Source organism: Balaenoptera ricei, chromosome 10 (genome assembly GCF_028023285.1).
Source record: "Balaenoptera ricei isolate mBalRic1 chromosome 10, mBalRic1.hap2, whole genome shotgun sequence".
NCBI lineage: Eukaryota > Metazoa > Chordata > Mammalia > Artiodactyla > Balaenopteridae > Balaenoptera > Balaenoptera ricei.
Genome location: NC_082648.1, coordinates 79,397,386 through 79,413,070, shown reverse-complemented (window position 1 = coordinate 79,413,070; position 15,685 = coordinate 79,397,386). Strand labels below are relative to the sequence as shown.

The 15,685-nt window shown below is 42.1% G+C and overlaps 1 protein-coding gene across 1 annotated transcript in view; it reads left to right on the top strand.

Moving 5' to 3' along the window:
• Positions 1-2,947: 2,947 nt before the first annotated feature.
• The window catches only part of UBE2N (ubiquitin conjugating enzyme E2 N), a 35,274-nt gene continuing 22,536 nt past the window's right edge, over positions 2,948-15,685 (top strand). The window contains exon 1 of the mRNA XM_059936667.1: positions 2,948-3,063. Within this exon, the coding sequence (XP_059792650.1) occupies positions 3,034-3,063 (30 nt within the window). The 5' untranslated portion in view covers positions 2,948-3,033. The remainder of the gene's footprint in view (positions 3,064-15,685) is intronic.

Below are 15,685 nucleotides of genomic sequence, written 5' to 3'. Positions count from 1 at the left end.
GACATTAAAAATTATGTATTTATCTAAGAGAATTTCATGCCATCAAACGAATCTCTGCCAAACAAGGTTATACTGTCAAATTTTAAAAATCTGGTTTCCTAAAGAAAACTATACCTGGTTCTTATCAAGATTGCAAAAATAATACCCCTTCTAAGTACTTAATATATATTGAAACTTCACAACAAGAACATGAAGTACAGTTTATAGGTGAAAAAAACGAAGGTCAGACAAGTTAAGCAAATTCTAAGTTTTCAAATCTAGGCAGGGCTTCAGGGCCCTCACTCTTAATCTGCAGGATACTCACTATCTATTCCAATAGAGAATAGCCAAAAGAAGGCACATGGCAACAATTTTTGTTGTTTATTCAAAATCTTTTGTTCTCAAATTTTAGGATCTATCAAAATTACCTGTGATGTTTACATGCAGAGTCCCAGGCCTCAGCAATGAACTAGAAAATTAGAATCTCTGGGAAGGGCTCCAGGAATGCTTATTTTAACCAGCATTGCAGGTGATTGTAAGCATGGTGGCTTGTAAGCATACTGTGATAAATATACCTGTGGCAGTTTGTGTTTTTCGAAGTTGGTCACAACTGTATCTTGTATCACACATACCCAGCTAGTTTCCAGAATCTTGGACTCTTCTTTCAAGAGAGGGGGTCCATGTCCCTTACTTTTCAAACTGGGTGGGCTTTTGTGACGAGTCAACCAATAGATTATGGTGGGAGTGATGCTACGTGACTTCCAAGGTTGGGTAGAAAAAGGTGACTCTGCTTCCACTTTTGCCTGCTAGAACACTCGTTCTTGGAACCCAGCCACCATGCAGTGAGGAAGCCCAAGTTGCTCCAGGGAGAGGCCCACTTGGAGAGGAACTAACAGTCTGTACCAACTTGCCTGCTATGTAAGCCAACCTAGAAGTGGTTCTGGTCCCAGTCAAGCTGCCCAGGCTGACACAGCATGGAGCAGAGATGTGCCTTTCCTGCCAAGCCCTGCCTAAATTGCAGATTCAAGAGCTAAACAAATGATTATTGTTCTTTTAAGCACTAAACTGGAGCTGAATTGTTATGCAAGAGCTAACTGGACTAGTACCCTTCTAACCCCATATTCACTCTGCCTTTCTTCCTATCAGGGCGGGTTCTGGACCCTCTCTAAAATATTCTGGAAGTATCTTTCTCCAATGTCATTTACTTTCCCAGATTCTTCTAAATACAGAACCACTCATTTCAGACTTCTGGTTATTTGAAGTTCTCATTATTGCCTCTGAGGCTTGGTTTCTCATCTAAAAAGAAACAGTAATAAGAAAGCCTACCTTATATACTTTATCATTAAATGAGATAATCCATGTAATCATTTAGCATCGTGCTAATGATAATGTTTTCTCTTATTACTCTTACTAGGTTTCTTGCATTCATATTCTCCATTTCTTTAATGCACTTTTTTTTTTTTTCTTATAGTTCAGTGCCATTTCACAGTCTTTTTTCTAGGCCTGGCATGCTCCCCCCACCAGGTCAGTTAGATTCTTACTCATCCTTTACGATGCCACTTCTCCTTTGAGAAGCCTTCTCTGACTTCTCAAGCAATTAATGCCTCTCTTGTGCTCAAATAGCACCTTGGAGGACTCTCTATTATGGCCCTTAACACACTGGATTGTAATTATTGTTCACTAGTCTCTCTTCTCCGCTGGACTCTAAGTTCCTGGAAGGTAGGGTCAGCCTCTTTTTTGTTTTGAGTTTTGGCCACCTGGCGCGGATTGCGGGATCTTAATGCCCCGACCAGCGATTGGACCCGGCCGCAGCAATGAAAGCCCCGAGACCTAACCACTTGACCGTCAGGGAATTCCCTAGGGTCAGCCTCTTTGTATTCTCATCCACTAACATAGCATCTGGCATATCTTTATTCACCATCTACTGTCTGTGCTACTGTGCTAGGAAACACCGTGGCTAAGGAGTTAAGGGGTCCACGTTTTGGCAGACCTGCGTGGGAACAAAACAGCTCCATTTCCCTCATAACCTTGGAAAAAGTGAATGTCTCCGAGCCTCATTTGTAAAGTGGAGGAAGCACTTTAAGACTGCTATGACGATAAAGTAAAATAATTCTCGCAAAAAGCCCATTACAGAGCAAGCAAGCAATCATCAGGATGTTAGGAAATGCTTCCCCAACAATCCCATTTCCGGGCACCCTCACTCTAATCCTCCTTTAGGGCCCCGCACTCTAAAGGTAATCCCTCTTTTAGGGATTACACTGGGATCTCTAATCCTCTCCTGGGTCATTCCTCCAGCTCTCCAATCCGCGAGTCAACCACTATGGCCAGGCGTTCAGAGGCCATTCTTCTTCCCCGCCCCCAACTCTCTCCAAACCCTTTTAGCTTTCCCAGGTCTAAGGGGTGTGTCAAAGACACCCGATTTATGCGAAATTTAAACATCAAAATTCTGGCTAGGCTTTTCCTAGATAACTTTCGAGACCCACAGTTGGGAGCTTTGCTACTGACTTTCGGTCTTCCCCTACTTGTGAGGAAGGAGCTCGCGGATCAACTTGACCTCAGTCGTTCGGCCAGCGCCAGCCCCGACCGCGCGCCCTGCAGTAGCGTTGAATGAACGAACGAATGAATGAATGGGCTACGTCTGCGGCCGGGCTTCTGTTACGTCGCCCATTGGCGCGGGCGTGGCCGCGGATAAGAGGCCTGCTGGTCGCAGACCACTCAGTCCCACCAGCGCGCAGCAGGATCGGCCACTAGCGACGGGGCTCTGCGCTGCTCCGCGCTGCTCCGCGCCGCCTCTCCCAAGTCCCTGCCCCGCCGCGGCGCGTCACTTCCGCCACCCCCAGGCCGCGGCTGGGGCGGGGAGCGCGGGGGAGGGGGCCAGGTCCGAGGGAAGCTCGCCCGCGCCCTAGCAGGGACTACATTTCCCGGGGGGCCTCGGCGCGGCGGCGGCGGCGGGCGCGGCAACGTCCCCCGGAAGTGGAGCCCGGGACTTCCACTCGTGCGTGAGGCGAGCGGAGCCGGAGACGAGACCAGAGGCCGAACTCGGGATCTGACAAGATGGCCGGGCTGCCCCGCAGGATTATCAAGGTAACCACCCGGGCCCGCCTCCGGCTACCCGCTCTGCTCTTGCCCTCTCGGCGGACCGGGCGGAGCGGCCCCTCGCTTCCTCCGGCCCGCGGCCCGCGCTGGGAGGCCCGAGGCAGCGCTGAGAGGGTCTGGCCGCGGCGGCGAGGGAAGTCGGGCGCTGAGGAGGGGGCGCCGGGGAGACTTCCGGCCGCAGTGGGGCAGCCCGGCAGCGGGGATCGGGGGCTCCCAGGCGGTCGGCCCGCGAGCGGGGAAGGCCTGGCTCGCGCCCTGGCGGAGGGTGGGGCCGCGGGCTTGCGGGGCTCTGGTCTTGGGAGCGGGCCTCCGCGGCCTCTCAGACCACCCCAAGCGGAGGCCGCGGGCGCGCGGGAATCGCAACGGGGCCCGGACTCTAGGCGGGGGTTGTGGCCCGACACGGCCCCTCGGCCTCGGATCCGTGTCTCGGCCCGGACGGGAGTGCAGGGGTGCGGCAGCCGCAGGTTCAGAATGAATGAACCGGGAGGGAGAGGCCGGGCGGGGCCCTGTGCCACGGGAGGCGGCTCCGGGAGGGCCGCGCATCCTGCAGCCGCCGGCACATGCTCGCCCCTGGCTGCCGGGGTTCGGGGGACGTGGGGGCTCCGCGCCCCGCCGCCCTCGCTTCCGCGATCTCCTCTTCTTTAAATGCGTTTCCGCTCGTTATCTTCGCGAAGTGAGTTTACTCTAGTTGGCAAACTCTTTTAGGACTGTTTCTGTTTAGAGGAAATAGTTCTAACACGAGACCGAGCGGGGATTGGGGGAGGGGGTGCAGTACAGATACGCGGGACCTTGTGAAACCTTTTGCCTCTCGATTTTGTGCGCTTTAAATTATCAATACCGTTTTTCAGCTCTTCAGGAGTATGTATATACTTTGCCAAGTACCAATGGAACCATGAAAAATTCATCTTGGTTTTGTAAACTCTTTACATAAATATCAAGTCCTCAGACGTGAAATGTTTCTTGCAGTCCACGAAGACAAAACCTTTAGGTGTTTTTTGTCAGTTTTAGTGAAGGAAATTAGTTGAACCTCTGTGTTGCTCAATATGCGAGTTAAAGTGTCTAAATTGCAGCATCATTTTGTTTGCTGTAACTCTGAACGTGTATTTAATCTAGTTTGTCCTTAAAGTTTGGGGGGAGATGCATGCTAAGTGATTGAAAGATGGTATATTGTGTAGTGCGATTGCAATGAAATATATCTGAGATGGGGGGTCTCTGACCTAAAGGTGCTTAATTTAGAGAAATAAGACGTGTTTTGTAAAGTAGCAAGTTTTAGCAAGTAGAGAAGTAGAACATATTGTCATTGTGCGCTGGAGTCTAATGATGTGAACCTTCACAGTGTTGTGTAAAACCTTCATTTGTTGTGTTAAAGATTTGTCTTCGACTCCGTCCAAGGCAGTTTAATGGCTGTGCGTTGGAGGGTACTTACAATGTGGTTGTAATGCAATCACATGGCCCCAGTGGTCATGTTTATTGAGGCCCCACTTGAAAATGAGGGGTGGAAGATAGAGCTATACATCAGATATCCTTGGATTTTTACTGTTATTCAGGTTGTCGACTAAGTACCTAGTACACATTGACATTCAAGATAATTCTCCAAAATACATAATGAATTAAAGACTTTACATATACTTTTCCATTTTTGCTTAATGCTGGAGATATTCTGCAATAATATGAAAGTCTTAGCTGGAAAAATAAATTCTGTGGGACCTTGTATATAAACTTATAGCTATGACTTGAAGCAATAAGTTGAAGTCCTCATAATTCAATTCATTTGGCACACAGTAATTTAGTTTACACCAGGCTTTTGCATTTTGCTATTTAAAACAAGACAGTGATAACTTATATGTACTCTTAATTTTACAGTCTTGTTGATAACATCTCTCTAATGAAAGGTCCCTTGATTTGGGTATTATCTTGTAAGAGTTCGGTGGTTTTACTTTAATGCCATTTATAGCAAAAAGAACTGTTTTCTCCAATCCCTAGGAAAGATTAAAAGATTATACTATTTTTTTTTTCTAGTGCCCATGCTTATATTATGTAGGCTTTTCCAAAATCTGTGAAAATGTTTATTTTTTATATCAGAATTTAAAAAAAGAAGCTTGTCTCTTCTCTGTCAACTACAGTACAAGGTTCTGTGTGGAATATAATAGTGGTGGCAGTGGAATATAATGGGGTAACACTACTGTCCTGAATGATGGGAATGTACCATCTTTCATTGGACAGTGTGATGCTTTCTACCTCAAAATGGGCATTATTTACATTTGCAAAATTCTTCAACCACTTGGTACCTGCAGAAGTCTTGTGAAGTAGACAATACATTATATAGGCTAGAAACCCATTCAAAGGACTTTCCTAGGGTCTTAAAACTGGCAGGAGGCAGAACTTGGATCTTGACCCAGTGTGACCTTTCCCTGCCTCTTGTTATTATGAAATGACATAATATATGTCAGAGTACCTTAACAACTGTAACTATACACATAAAGATGATTTTTTGAATTACTATTCACCCAGTTGCTATCCCACTCAGATTCCCATTTCTAATCCAGTAGCAAATTCTGTGGGCTCTATTTTTCAAATTATATCCTGAATCAGACACATTTCCCTATCTCTCTGAAACCACTGTTCAGTTCCATCATTTGTTACCTGGCCTACTGTACTGATCCCCTTTTAAATAGCAGCTAGTGTTACTTTTAAAAACATAGATCTTGTTACTTCCCTGCTCAGAACTCCACAGAAGTTCTGCAGCACACTTAAAATCTTGACTTTTTTCCCTCCTAGCTACAAGGCCCTCCATCCATCTGGGATCTGCCTACCTGTGAGATCATCTCCCACACTTCTCCCCTTGGGTCACTCCATTGCAGCCACACTGTTGCTCTGCTGTACCCTGAACAATAAGAGGCTACGCATGTTCCAGTCACAGGGCTTTCCTCCTGTTTATTGCGTTGCTTGCTTTGTCATAATGTTCAGTTCTTGGCTCACATGTCATATTCTCAGAGAGGTTTACCTTAACTGTCCTAAAGCATAGTCCTCCCTCCTCCCCCATGGTTGCTCTTTAGCCCCTATTTTGTCTCTTCTGTATAGCACATATCATTACTCAAAGTTATATTATTTACTGTTTATCTCTACTCCCACTAAAGCTCCATGAAAGCAAGAATTCTTGGATGACTTGGGCATTGCTCAGATGCCTAGAACACATAATCTGCAAATCTAATGTCTCGGCCCTGAAATACTGATTGAATGAATGAATGAGCTTCAGTCTCTTTGAAAGAAAGTTTTAGGAGATTTATTCTATATAATTTGACATTGTTACTGCTCAGTAGATTCTATCTGAATCTGTGCCTGAGCTAAAAGTTTCTAATTCTACCCCATAAATTTGTTAAAAACAAAACAAATCAATCTTTTATTTTGTTGACTGGGAAATACATAGAGCACCTTTGAAAGGTTCTAAAGGGTACATAGAGGAAAATTAAGACTCATCTGTCCTTCAGCATTCCAGTTTCCCTCCCCAGACAGCCACAACTTTTATTGTATATTCTTCCCAAAAGACCAGAGAGACTTAGTGCATATATGTTAGGCCTATTCCCCTCCTCCCCAAGTAAATGCTGTACCTGATTCCTCCCTTTGCCCCCACCTATGTCTTCGAGGTGACTAATTTTCTAAAGAGCTGTTTTGTGGAACCTTGTGGTTAGGCCTTAATTTAACTAATTGCATATTGATAACTATTAGATTGTTCCCCATATTTTGCTATACAAACAGTGCTGTAATGAATGGTCTTATATATAGTGATATTTTGCACATGTATTAGTTACACTGAATCTTGGCAGTTATGTGTTTAGCTAGAATTACAGGATTTTTTTTTCCTCTCTCTTTTTTCCTGGGCAAAACCTCTTTTAGTCTCTAAAAGTGACAGAGCAGTTAAAGCTTAAAGTCACATAAGTTGAAAGCTACCTAAGATAAGAGATCCTCCTTAATCTATCTGTCATAAAGAACCGGAGTATTTTGCAAACAAATAAATGAAATCTGTAGCTGTGGCTTGGTCAAAAACAAATTTATTTCAGCTTTACATGTTACACTGACAGGATGACATTCCTTTAATTTTCTTCTCAAAGTTAATCATGAAGTCAATAAAATGTAGGCTTAGGAAACAGTTAACTTACTCAAGCAGTTGACTTATTTGATTAAAACCTAGCAAACCAACCTTCTGAAATTAGAATTTCACCAGTCTTCCCTACAATTTATTTTTTGTTTGGTGAGGTTTAGTTTCAAACTCTTAAAAACCTGTTATGAGCTGACGGAGTCTTGAGTTCTGTCTTTTACTTTAAAAATTTTTATTTTTAAAAATACAGATTTTTAAAATTATAATTTATTTATAATAAATTTATTTTATTTATTTATCTTTGGCTGCGTTGGGTCTTCGTTGCTGCACGCAGGCTCTCTCTAATTGTGGCGAGCGGGGGCTACTCTTTGTTGCGGTGCGCAGGCTTCTCATTGTGGTGGCTTCTCTTGTTGCAGAGCACGGGCTCTAGGCGCGCAGGCTTCAGTAGTTGTGGTGCATGGGCTTAATTGCTCCGCGGCATGTGGGATCTTCCTGGACCAGGGCTCGAACCCGTGTTCCCTGCGTTGGCAGAAGGATTCTTAACCACTGCGCCACCAGGGAAGTCCCTCTTATCACTATTTAAAAGCCACCCATTTGATATGTATTTTAGTACATAACGTAGTTTTTAGTGAGAAAAGCGATTCAGAAAACTGACCCTTTTTTTTAAGCCCTGAGAATCTTTGGCTCATAATGTTTTTTCCCATTTAAAAAAAAAAAAAAGGGCATGAAAATTTACCATGATGAAGATGGACTTGTTATAAATCGTAATTAAAACATTCTTAGGAAGCAGATAAACTCATATAGTAAAAACTTGAGTAGAAACAGTGTAGTTTTTAGCTCTTTTGGTTGTTGTCCCAATTTAAGAATTTTCTGACCTTCTTCCTAGTACAGTAAACCATACTTTTTGCATATGACTTCTGGGGATTCAGATTCTTGACAAGCTTATTTGTGAATCCCCTCGGTCTCCACGGATTCCAGGTTAAGAATCCCTGAACTACTTTTGGTAGTGATTAAACTTTCAGCCTATATGGATATTGTTTAATATACTGCCTAATGTTTTGATTATGGAATGTAGGCATAACTGAAAGTAGGTTAAAAATCGAGTCAAGTGTTGTTTTTTAAGCTCTTCTTTTTTTTTTAATAAATTTATTTAATTTATTTTTATTTTTGGCTGCATTGTGTCTTTGTTGCTGTGCGCAGGCTTTCTCTAGTTGTGGCGAGCGGGGGCTACTCTTGGTTGCGGTGCGCGGGCTTCTCACTGCCGTGGCTTCTCTTGTTGCGGAGCACAGGCTCCAGGCGCGCGGGCTTCAGTAGTTGTGGCTCGCGGGCTCTAGAGCGCAGGCTCAGTAGTTGTGGTGCACGGGCTTAGTTGCTCCGAGGCATGTGGGATCTTCCCAGACCAGGGTTTGAACCCGTGTCCCCTGCATTGGCAGGCGGATTCCCAACCACTGCGCCACCAAGGAAGCCCTTAAGCTCTTCTTTGTCAAGCACTTTCTTCAGTCCAGATTGATCAGCTCTCACACAATAGAAATTGAGATTTGTCAAATTAATAAGTAATTCCTGAGTATCCAGCATGCTAAATAATGATATCAGAAATATTATGCATTTGATTTGTAGAAATTGAGTTTTTTCCCACACTTGTGATGACTTACAGCCATATACAGTAGAGAACACTATTCTTTTCCTTCTCCGATGAGGAGACTGTAGGCCAAAGAAATTGGATGACCAAGATTCCTGGCCTGCAAGTCAGTATCTTTGCTTTTTTCCCTATGCTGTATCTAGTGTTTTGGTTTACCTGTGTGTAAATGGATTTAAGAAGAAAATAACTTACGCACCTCGGATTCAAGTAGTATGGATTCTGAACATACATTTGAATGTGCTATCATGAACATTGATGCATAAGCACTGTAGAAATAAATAGCAGAACCAAGGAAATGAGGATGGCATGCAGCAGGAGCTTTGGACATTATGGTTGTAGTCATCACAGTTCTGATGTGGGTGCCTAATGACTATATTATATAATTTTACTTTCTAAAAACGAAATAGATCTGAAAGGCATAATATATGTAGCAATGGTACATCAAGAAATAAGAATTCTTGGGCTTCCTTGGTGGTGCAGTGGTTAAGAATCCGCCCCTGCCAATGCAGGGGACACGGGTTCGAGCCCTGGTCCAGGAATATCCCACATGCCGCGGAGCAACTAAGCCCGTGCACCACAACTACTGAGCCTGCGCTCTAGAGCACGCGAGCCACAACTACTGAGCCCACGTGCCACAACTACTGAAGCCCGCGTGCCTAGAGCCCGTGCTCTGCAACAAGAGAAGCCACCGCAATGAGAAGCCCGCGCACCGCAACGAAGAGTATCCCCCGCCCGCCGCAACTAGAGAAAGCCCACGCGCAGCAACAAAGACCCAGTGCAGCCAAAAATAAATAAAATAAATAAATTAAAAAAAAAAAAGAAATAAGAATTCTTTTTTTTCCTATATGAAAGAAATGTAATGTATGAAGGACATCAGCATGGATATACAAATTAGGAGATGAATAATAGGGAATCAGTTAACTTCAGCTAAAATCTTAGCAACTTTTAAAAATGCTTCCCAAGTTTTTTTATTTTAAATATTAAGTAGTCATCTTCAATTTGTAGATTAAATAGGATGTGGGATCACCATAGTCTGAGAGTGGGATCTGTGGCCCTGGCATCTCTGGTGACAGAAACCATTAATGTGTGATCGGAAGAAATGGGTAGGTAACTGGTTAAGAGCCCTCAGAGAATCAACAGAAAGCATTCTTTATTATCCATTTTTCCAAGAGCTACACCACACTATTCAGGGCATTGTATGTTTGTTAAAATCCTGGATGTAGCTATTCTAAAATCCCCTAGGGATACTTAGGCATAGAAATTTTTATAGTTCTGAGTTGGCCTGTAACTCAGATGTTTCTGGATAATTAGGATTAGGCTATAATTTGAAGTATTTTTAGGTATTGGTTTCAGAATCTAATGTTGACATATTTTGCTTTTTTTTTTTTTAATTGGCTATTTCCTCTTCCTATTTTCAAACTCCTTTAGTTTTCAATATCATCACAATATGTCACTGTCAGAGGTTTGGTCTGTTTTGGGCAAATCAGTTTTTACTTTTAAAGTCTTTACAATCCAGTGACTGAAGGCACTGTAGCGGAGAAAATACTAGAAAGAAATCTAACAAATGTTACCTTTGTGTCTTGAGACTATGGGTGCTTTTTATTTCTTTAGAGCTTTCTAAGATTTCTTTATAGTTTATACTAAGGAAAATGTTATTGCTGTAAAGTCACTGTGTTTTGTTTTTTGTTTTTTTAGAAATATGGGTACTGCATTGGAGGCATCGTAGCATCTGAAATTATTGCTATCAAGCTTTTTTAAAAATAATTAATTAATTAATTAATTAATTAATTTTTTTGGCTGTGTTGGGTCTTCGTTTCTGTGCGAGGGCTTTCTCCAGTTGTGGCAAGCGGGGGCCAGTCTTCATCGCGGTGCGCGGGCCCCTTACCGTTGCGGCCTCTCTTGTTGCGGAGCACAGGCTCCAGACGCACAGGCTCAGTAGTAGTGGCTCACGGGCCTAGTTGCTCCGCGGCATGTGGGATCTTCCCAGACCAGAGCTCGAACCCGTGTCTCCTGCATTAGCAGGCCGATTCTCAACCATTGCGCCACCAGGGAAGCCCAGTCACTGTGTTTTTAGTGACCTTTAAGGACCATTGGGATTACCATCCCCTTTACCCCCTTACTGTGGAGCAGGGGCAAAAGTGGCTTTAGTAAGCTAGTAAGAGCCCAAGGCCAAATTTCAATCTTCCATAACATTGCGATTTGTCTGCCTTTTTATTATCCATTCATAAAACATGTTTCAGTTCAATTAAATGGACATTTATTGAATGTATAGTATATATTCACTAAGCCAGTAAAAAAGATAGGCATCCCTGTCTGGTGAAAAATAGAGTTGTGAAACAAGAAATTACAGTGAGGTGTGTTATAGAAGAAGGAATATCTGGGATTTACCATAGTCTGAGGAAAGGTATCAATATCTGTTGAGGAATGTTTTTGAACTTGAAGAGCAGGGGGGAGAGTGGACACAGGGAGTAGTAGATGTGAAAGCTGGAAGGAGAGGAGAGAGAGAGGAGAGGGAGAGAGAGAGAGGGAGAGAGGGAGAGAGGAAGAGAAAGAGAGCATGAATACATAATATATTCCAGAGATCCATTATGTGTGGTGGATAGTGTCTTATTGTAGTTTAATTACAGGCTTTTGCGTGAGCCCTGTTTAGTAATATAGTTTACCTTAAGATGGACTGCCTCTCTGGGGTGGCATATTCCTCTCCTTCTCTCCTGGGTCCCTGGATTTGGGGAAGTTCGGGGTTCCAGTGAGAAGGAACTAAAGAGCAGGTGGAAAATACATTTGAGGTATCACTGCATCAGACCATAACCACTCTAATGTGGGTTTTAAACAAGATGTTTTTCATTCAGTAAGCCTAGAGATAGAATTATCTTACACTTGTTTATATATTAATTTGAATTTTGTGGTTTCCACTAAGCGGAGGGTATTTGTACCTACTTAATTTCCTCACTTGTATTTAGAGAGAATAAGGAAAAGTGCTTTCCAGTAAAATTCTCCCTACATTTGCACTGCAGTTCTTGCTTTGGCTTTTTTTAAAAAGTCATTTCTTTTCACAGTTGGAGGCACAGTGATTTACAGCTATAAAGCTTGAAATTTCTTACCTTTAGCTGTAAAAGAGCTATTCCCATTAAGTAAATTTTTCCCCCCCCTGAATAAAGTACTCTGTCTACCCTGTCTTTATTGTTGTGGTTCAGATAAGGGTTAAACTAAAAGTGCTGCAATCTCGGTTCAGGTTCCTGCCACTGACTGTGATTAGAGGTCAGTGAACACTTGGCCAAACCTTGCCTATTTCTTATCAGAATCTTCCCTTAGTTTAATTGGGTGGGCTGCTGATGTCTTGAGTGGTAGGAAGTAGAAGATACTTTCTGTGAATACTGGTCTATAATCTGAGCAGTTAGTTTACGGTAGTGCATCAGAATTATGTGGGTGTTTATAAATTTAACAATTGCCAGCCCCAGAATGTTTTTTTGTTATGTTTTGTCTTAAGATCTCCAGATGATTTTGGTGTGCACCTTGCAGAAACAATGGCCTAGTATATGCTTGGCTTCAATGCAAAGTTGGGTAGAATGTGGTAGAACTAAAATCATACATAAAGCCAGTAGTTTCTCATACATAGAAAACAAAAGCATCAGTGGGAACACCGAAGATGTGACATTCTGGATGGGGAAACCCTCCAAGTTTGGTTTAGGGAAAGAGGTTTATAGGGAGGTGACATTTGAGCTGAATTTTGAAAGATAAGTAGAAAAGCGGGGTCGGGGGAGAAGAATGTCATTCCAGGTTAGACATATCAAACTCTAGGAAGATATTTGAGCAGTGCTAAAACTGTAACATGAGTCAGCACTTCTTCACTTGGACCACAGACACTTCAAATGCAGTCTTTTAATTTGAAAGAGTTTTTTTTCCTTTAGAAGCGTAATTCATGGATATATAGTCATTACTAAAAAGTCAGTATACATGGGTTTCCCTGGTGGCGCAGTGGTTGAGAATCTGCCTGCCAATGCAGGGGGCACGGGTTCGAGCCCTGGTCTGGGAAGATCCCACATGCCCCGGAGCAACTAGGCCCGTGAGCCACAACTACTGAGCCTGCGCGTCTGGAGCCTGTGCTCCACAACAAGAGAGGCCGCGATAGTGAGAGGCCTGCGCACCGCGATGAAGAGTGGCCCCCGCTTGCCACAACTAGAGAAAGCCCTCGCACAGAAACAAAGACCCAACACAGCCAAAAAATAAAAAATAAAAAAAAATAAAAATAAGTTAAAAAAAAAAAAAGTCAATATACAAACTGTTACAAACTAAAAATAATCAAGTAATACATATGATTTCCCCTTCACTTTCTTTTGCTATTCCAGTCTCCACTTCATAGAAAAAATGCTAAAATCTTACTGAATATGAAAGGAAAACCAAAATGCTTCATTTTTGGGGGATACAAATCACATATAAAATTCACCTTTTAAAATGTACAATTCAGTGGTTTTAACATTCACGAAGTTGTGCAACTATCACCGCTTTCTAATTCCAGAACTTGTTCATCATCCAAAGAAGAAACCCTCTACCCTTTAGCAGTCCCTCTCTGTCCCTACTCCCTCAACCCCTGGCATCCGTACAGCTACTTTCTCTATGGATTCACCTATTCTGGACATTTCATATAAATGGAATCATACAATACAGCTTTTGGTGTCTGACTTCTTTCACTTAGCATGTTTTCAAGGTTCATCCATATTGTAGTATGTATCAGTACTTCATTCCTTTTTAACTTTTTTTAGCTGAAATTTTTCTAAGTAAATACTTTTAAGAAATTACAATGCTGAATGAAGCAAAGCAGAAATTTTAGCAGGTAAATCTCTATTGGTTCCCATAAAACTAATCACATTTGCAACCTGCATTGCTTTCTAACGTTTAAGAAGTATCCTTTAGCCTTGTGAGCCTTTATTATTATTTTTTAAATTGTCAGCAGCCAGTAAATTTTTATCGTTAAAGATTGGATTTGGGGAATTCTTTGGCAGTCCAGTGGGCACTTTCACCACCGGGCCTGGGTTCAATCATTGGTCACGGAATTAAGATCTCGCAAGCTGCACAGCACGGCCAAAAAAAAAAAAGATTGGTTTTGATTGCTGGAGAATGAAAAATTTGAGCCAATTCTGGTGAATAATGGGTAGGAACAGCCTTGACTTTTATTTTTGTCTTAAGTATTAAGAAACTTTGTGACCTTGGCCAACTCACTTTTCCTGGGCCTCCGTTATTTCTAATTCCTTTTTAAAAACTTCTCGTTGAGACAAAGCCATGATCATTTAATCCTGGAACTGACTTTCCTTTTTGGCCTTTTTTTTTTTCCTTTTTGGCTTTTAAATTGGCTTTAAGCAATTCTCAAAAAACAAAACAAAACAAAAAAAAAACCCCAGGACAAATGCTGAGTAGTAGCAGTATTCTGAAATTTTGAATAGCTTTCCAGTATAGCTAGTGTGAAGGCCTGTATCCTATGTGCTATGATAGTTTTAAAGCCTTTAAATGTTCATGTTCTCTTGGGGTTCAGACCTTGGACCTTTTCTCATTATATATTCTCCTGAACACATTTATTCATTTTCTTGGCTGCAGTCAGCATTGATCAATGATTCCAAAATCTAGTGGTGAGTTTCAGGTCTCTCCAAGTGCCTACTTTTTATCTCCACTTAGATGTCTTGCAGACATTTTAAAATCAACTTTATTTTACAGTGGAATGTATTCATTTTGCTGTCTCTCCCCTCCCATGCATTAGTACTTTTGGTGTTTCTTTTCTTTATTAATTACATTAACATTACCCAGTTGCCTACAATTTACTTCTGTTTCCTCTTCTCTCCTCCCCGCTCTTCTCTCTTAGACATTCAGTCATAAGCCGACTGAACCTTAGAAATGCCTGTCCTTCTCCTAACCCATTCCTGTCTCCCATCCTCTCAGGCTCTTACCCTCTCCTGCACGTTTTTGCAGTAATCGGAGAACAAATCTTTCTGTCTTCACTTACACACACACACATGTGCTGTTTCCCTCTTTCTTTCTCTCTTCATTTTCCACATTGCCACATTATTCTAAAAACACCCAATGTGATCATTGTTACTCTCTACTGTGTTCAGGCTAGAGTTCAGGTTCCTTAACTTGGCATGCAAGGCTTTTTCACAACCTGGTCTTTTCATCTTAATTCATTGCCATCTCCTTCCCTGTCTCCCCTCTCCTATACAACCTCTGATACTGATGGTGTTTACCAGTTAAAATGATGTATTTTCCAACTTTTGAATTATGCCATGTTGGTAAGGGAACACCCTTTACATGAAATGTGACTGCCCAGCACTCTGTGTTGGTTGGGATTGGGGTTTTTTTCTCCTCTTCGGAGACAGTCTTGACTGTAGTCATGCTTATATTCCTAGTATGAAGTACATTGTGGTACAGAAACTAGAAATACTATTTTCTGCATGAAAAGAAAATCAGGGATAAAATTTAAGTCATTTGCTTTATTTTCTGAAATCCTGTAAAGGCACTCTAGGAAACAAATGTTGGTCCTATTGTTAATTGAGTCATCATAGTGAAAAAAAACTTTTTTTAACTTTTGACAAATAAAAATTGTGTGTATTTAATGTGTACAAGGTGATGTTTTGATATATGTATACACTGTGAAATGATTACCACAAACTAACATTATCTGTCACTTTCCATAGTTACTTACTTTTGTTGTTTTTGTTCTGGTGGTCAGAGAGATCTCTTTTGTTCTGGTGGTCTACAGATCTCTTAGCAAATTTCAAGTATACAATACATTATTATTAACTATGGTCAGCATGCTGTACATTAGGTCTCCAGAACTTATTCATCTTCTAACTGAAAGTTTGTATCCTTTGATCAATATCTTCCCTTTC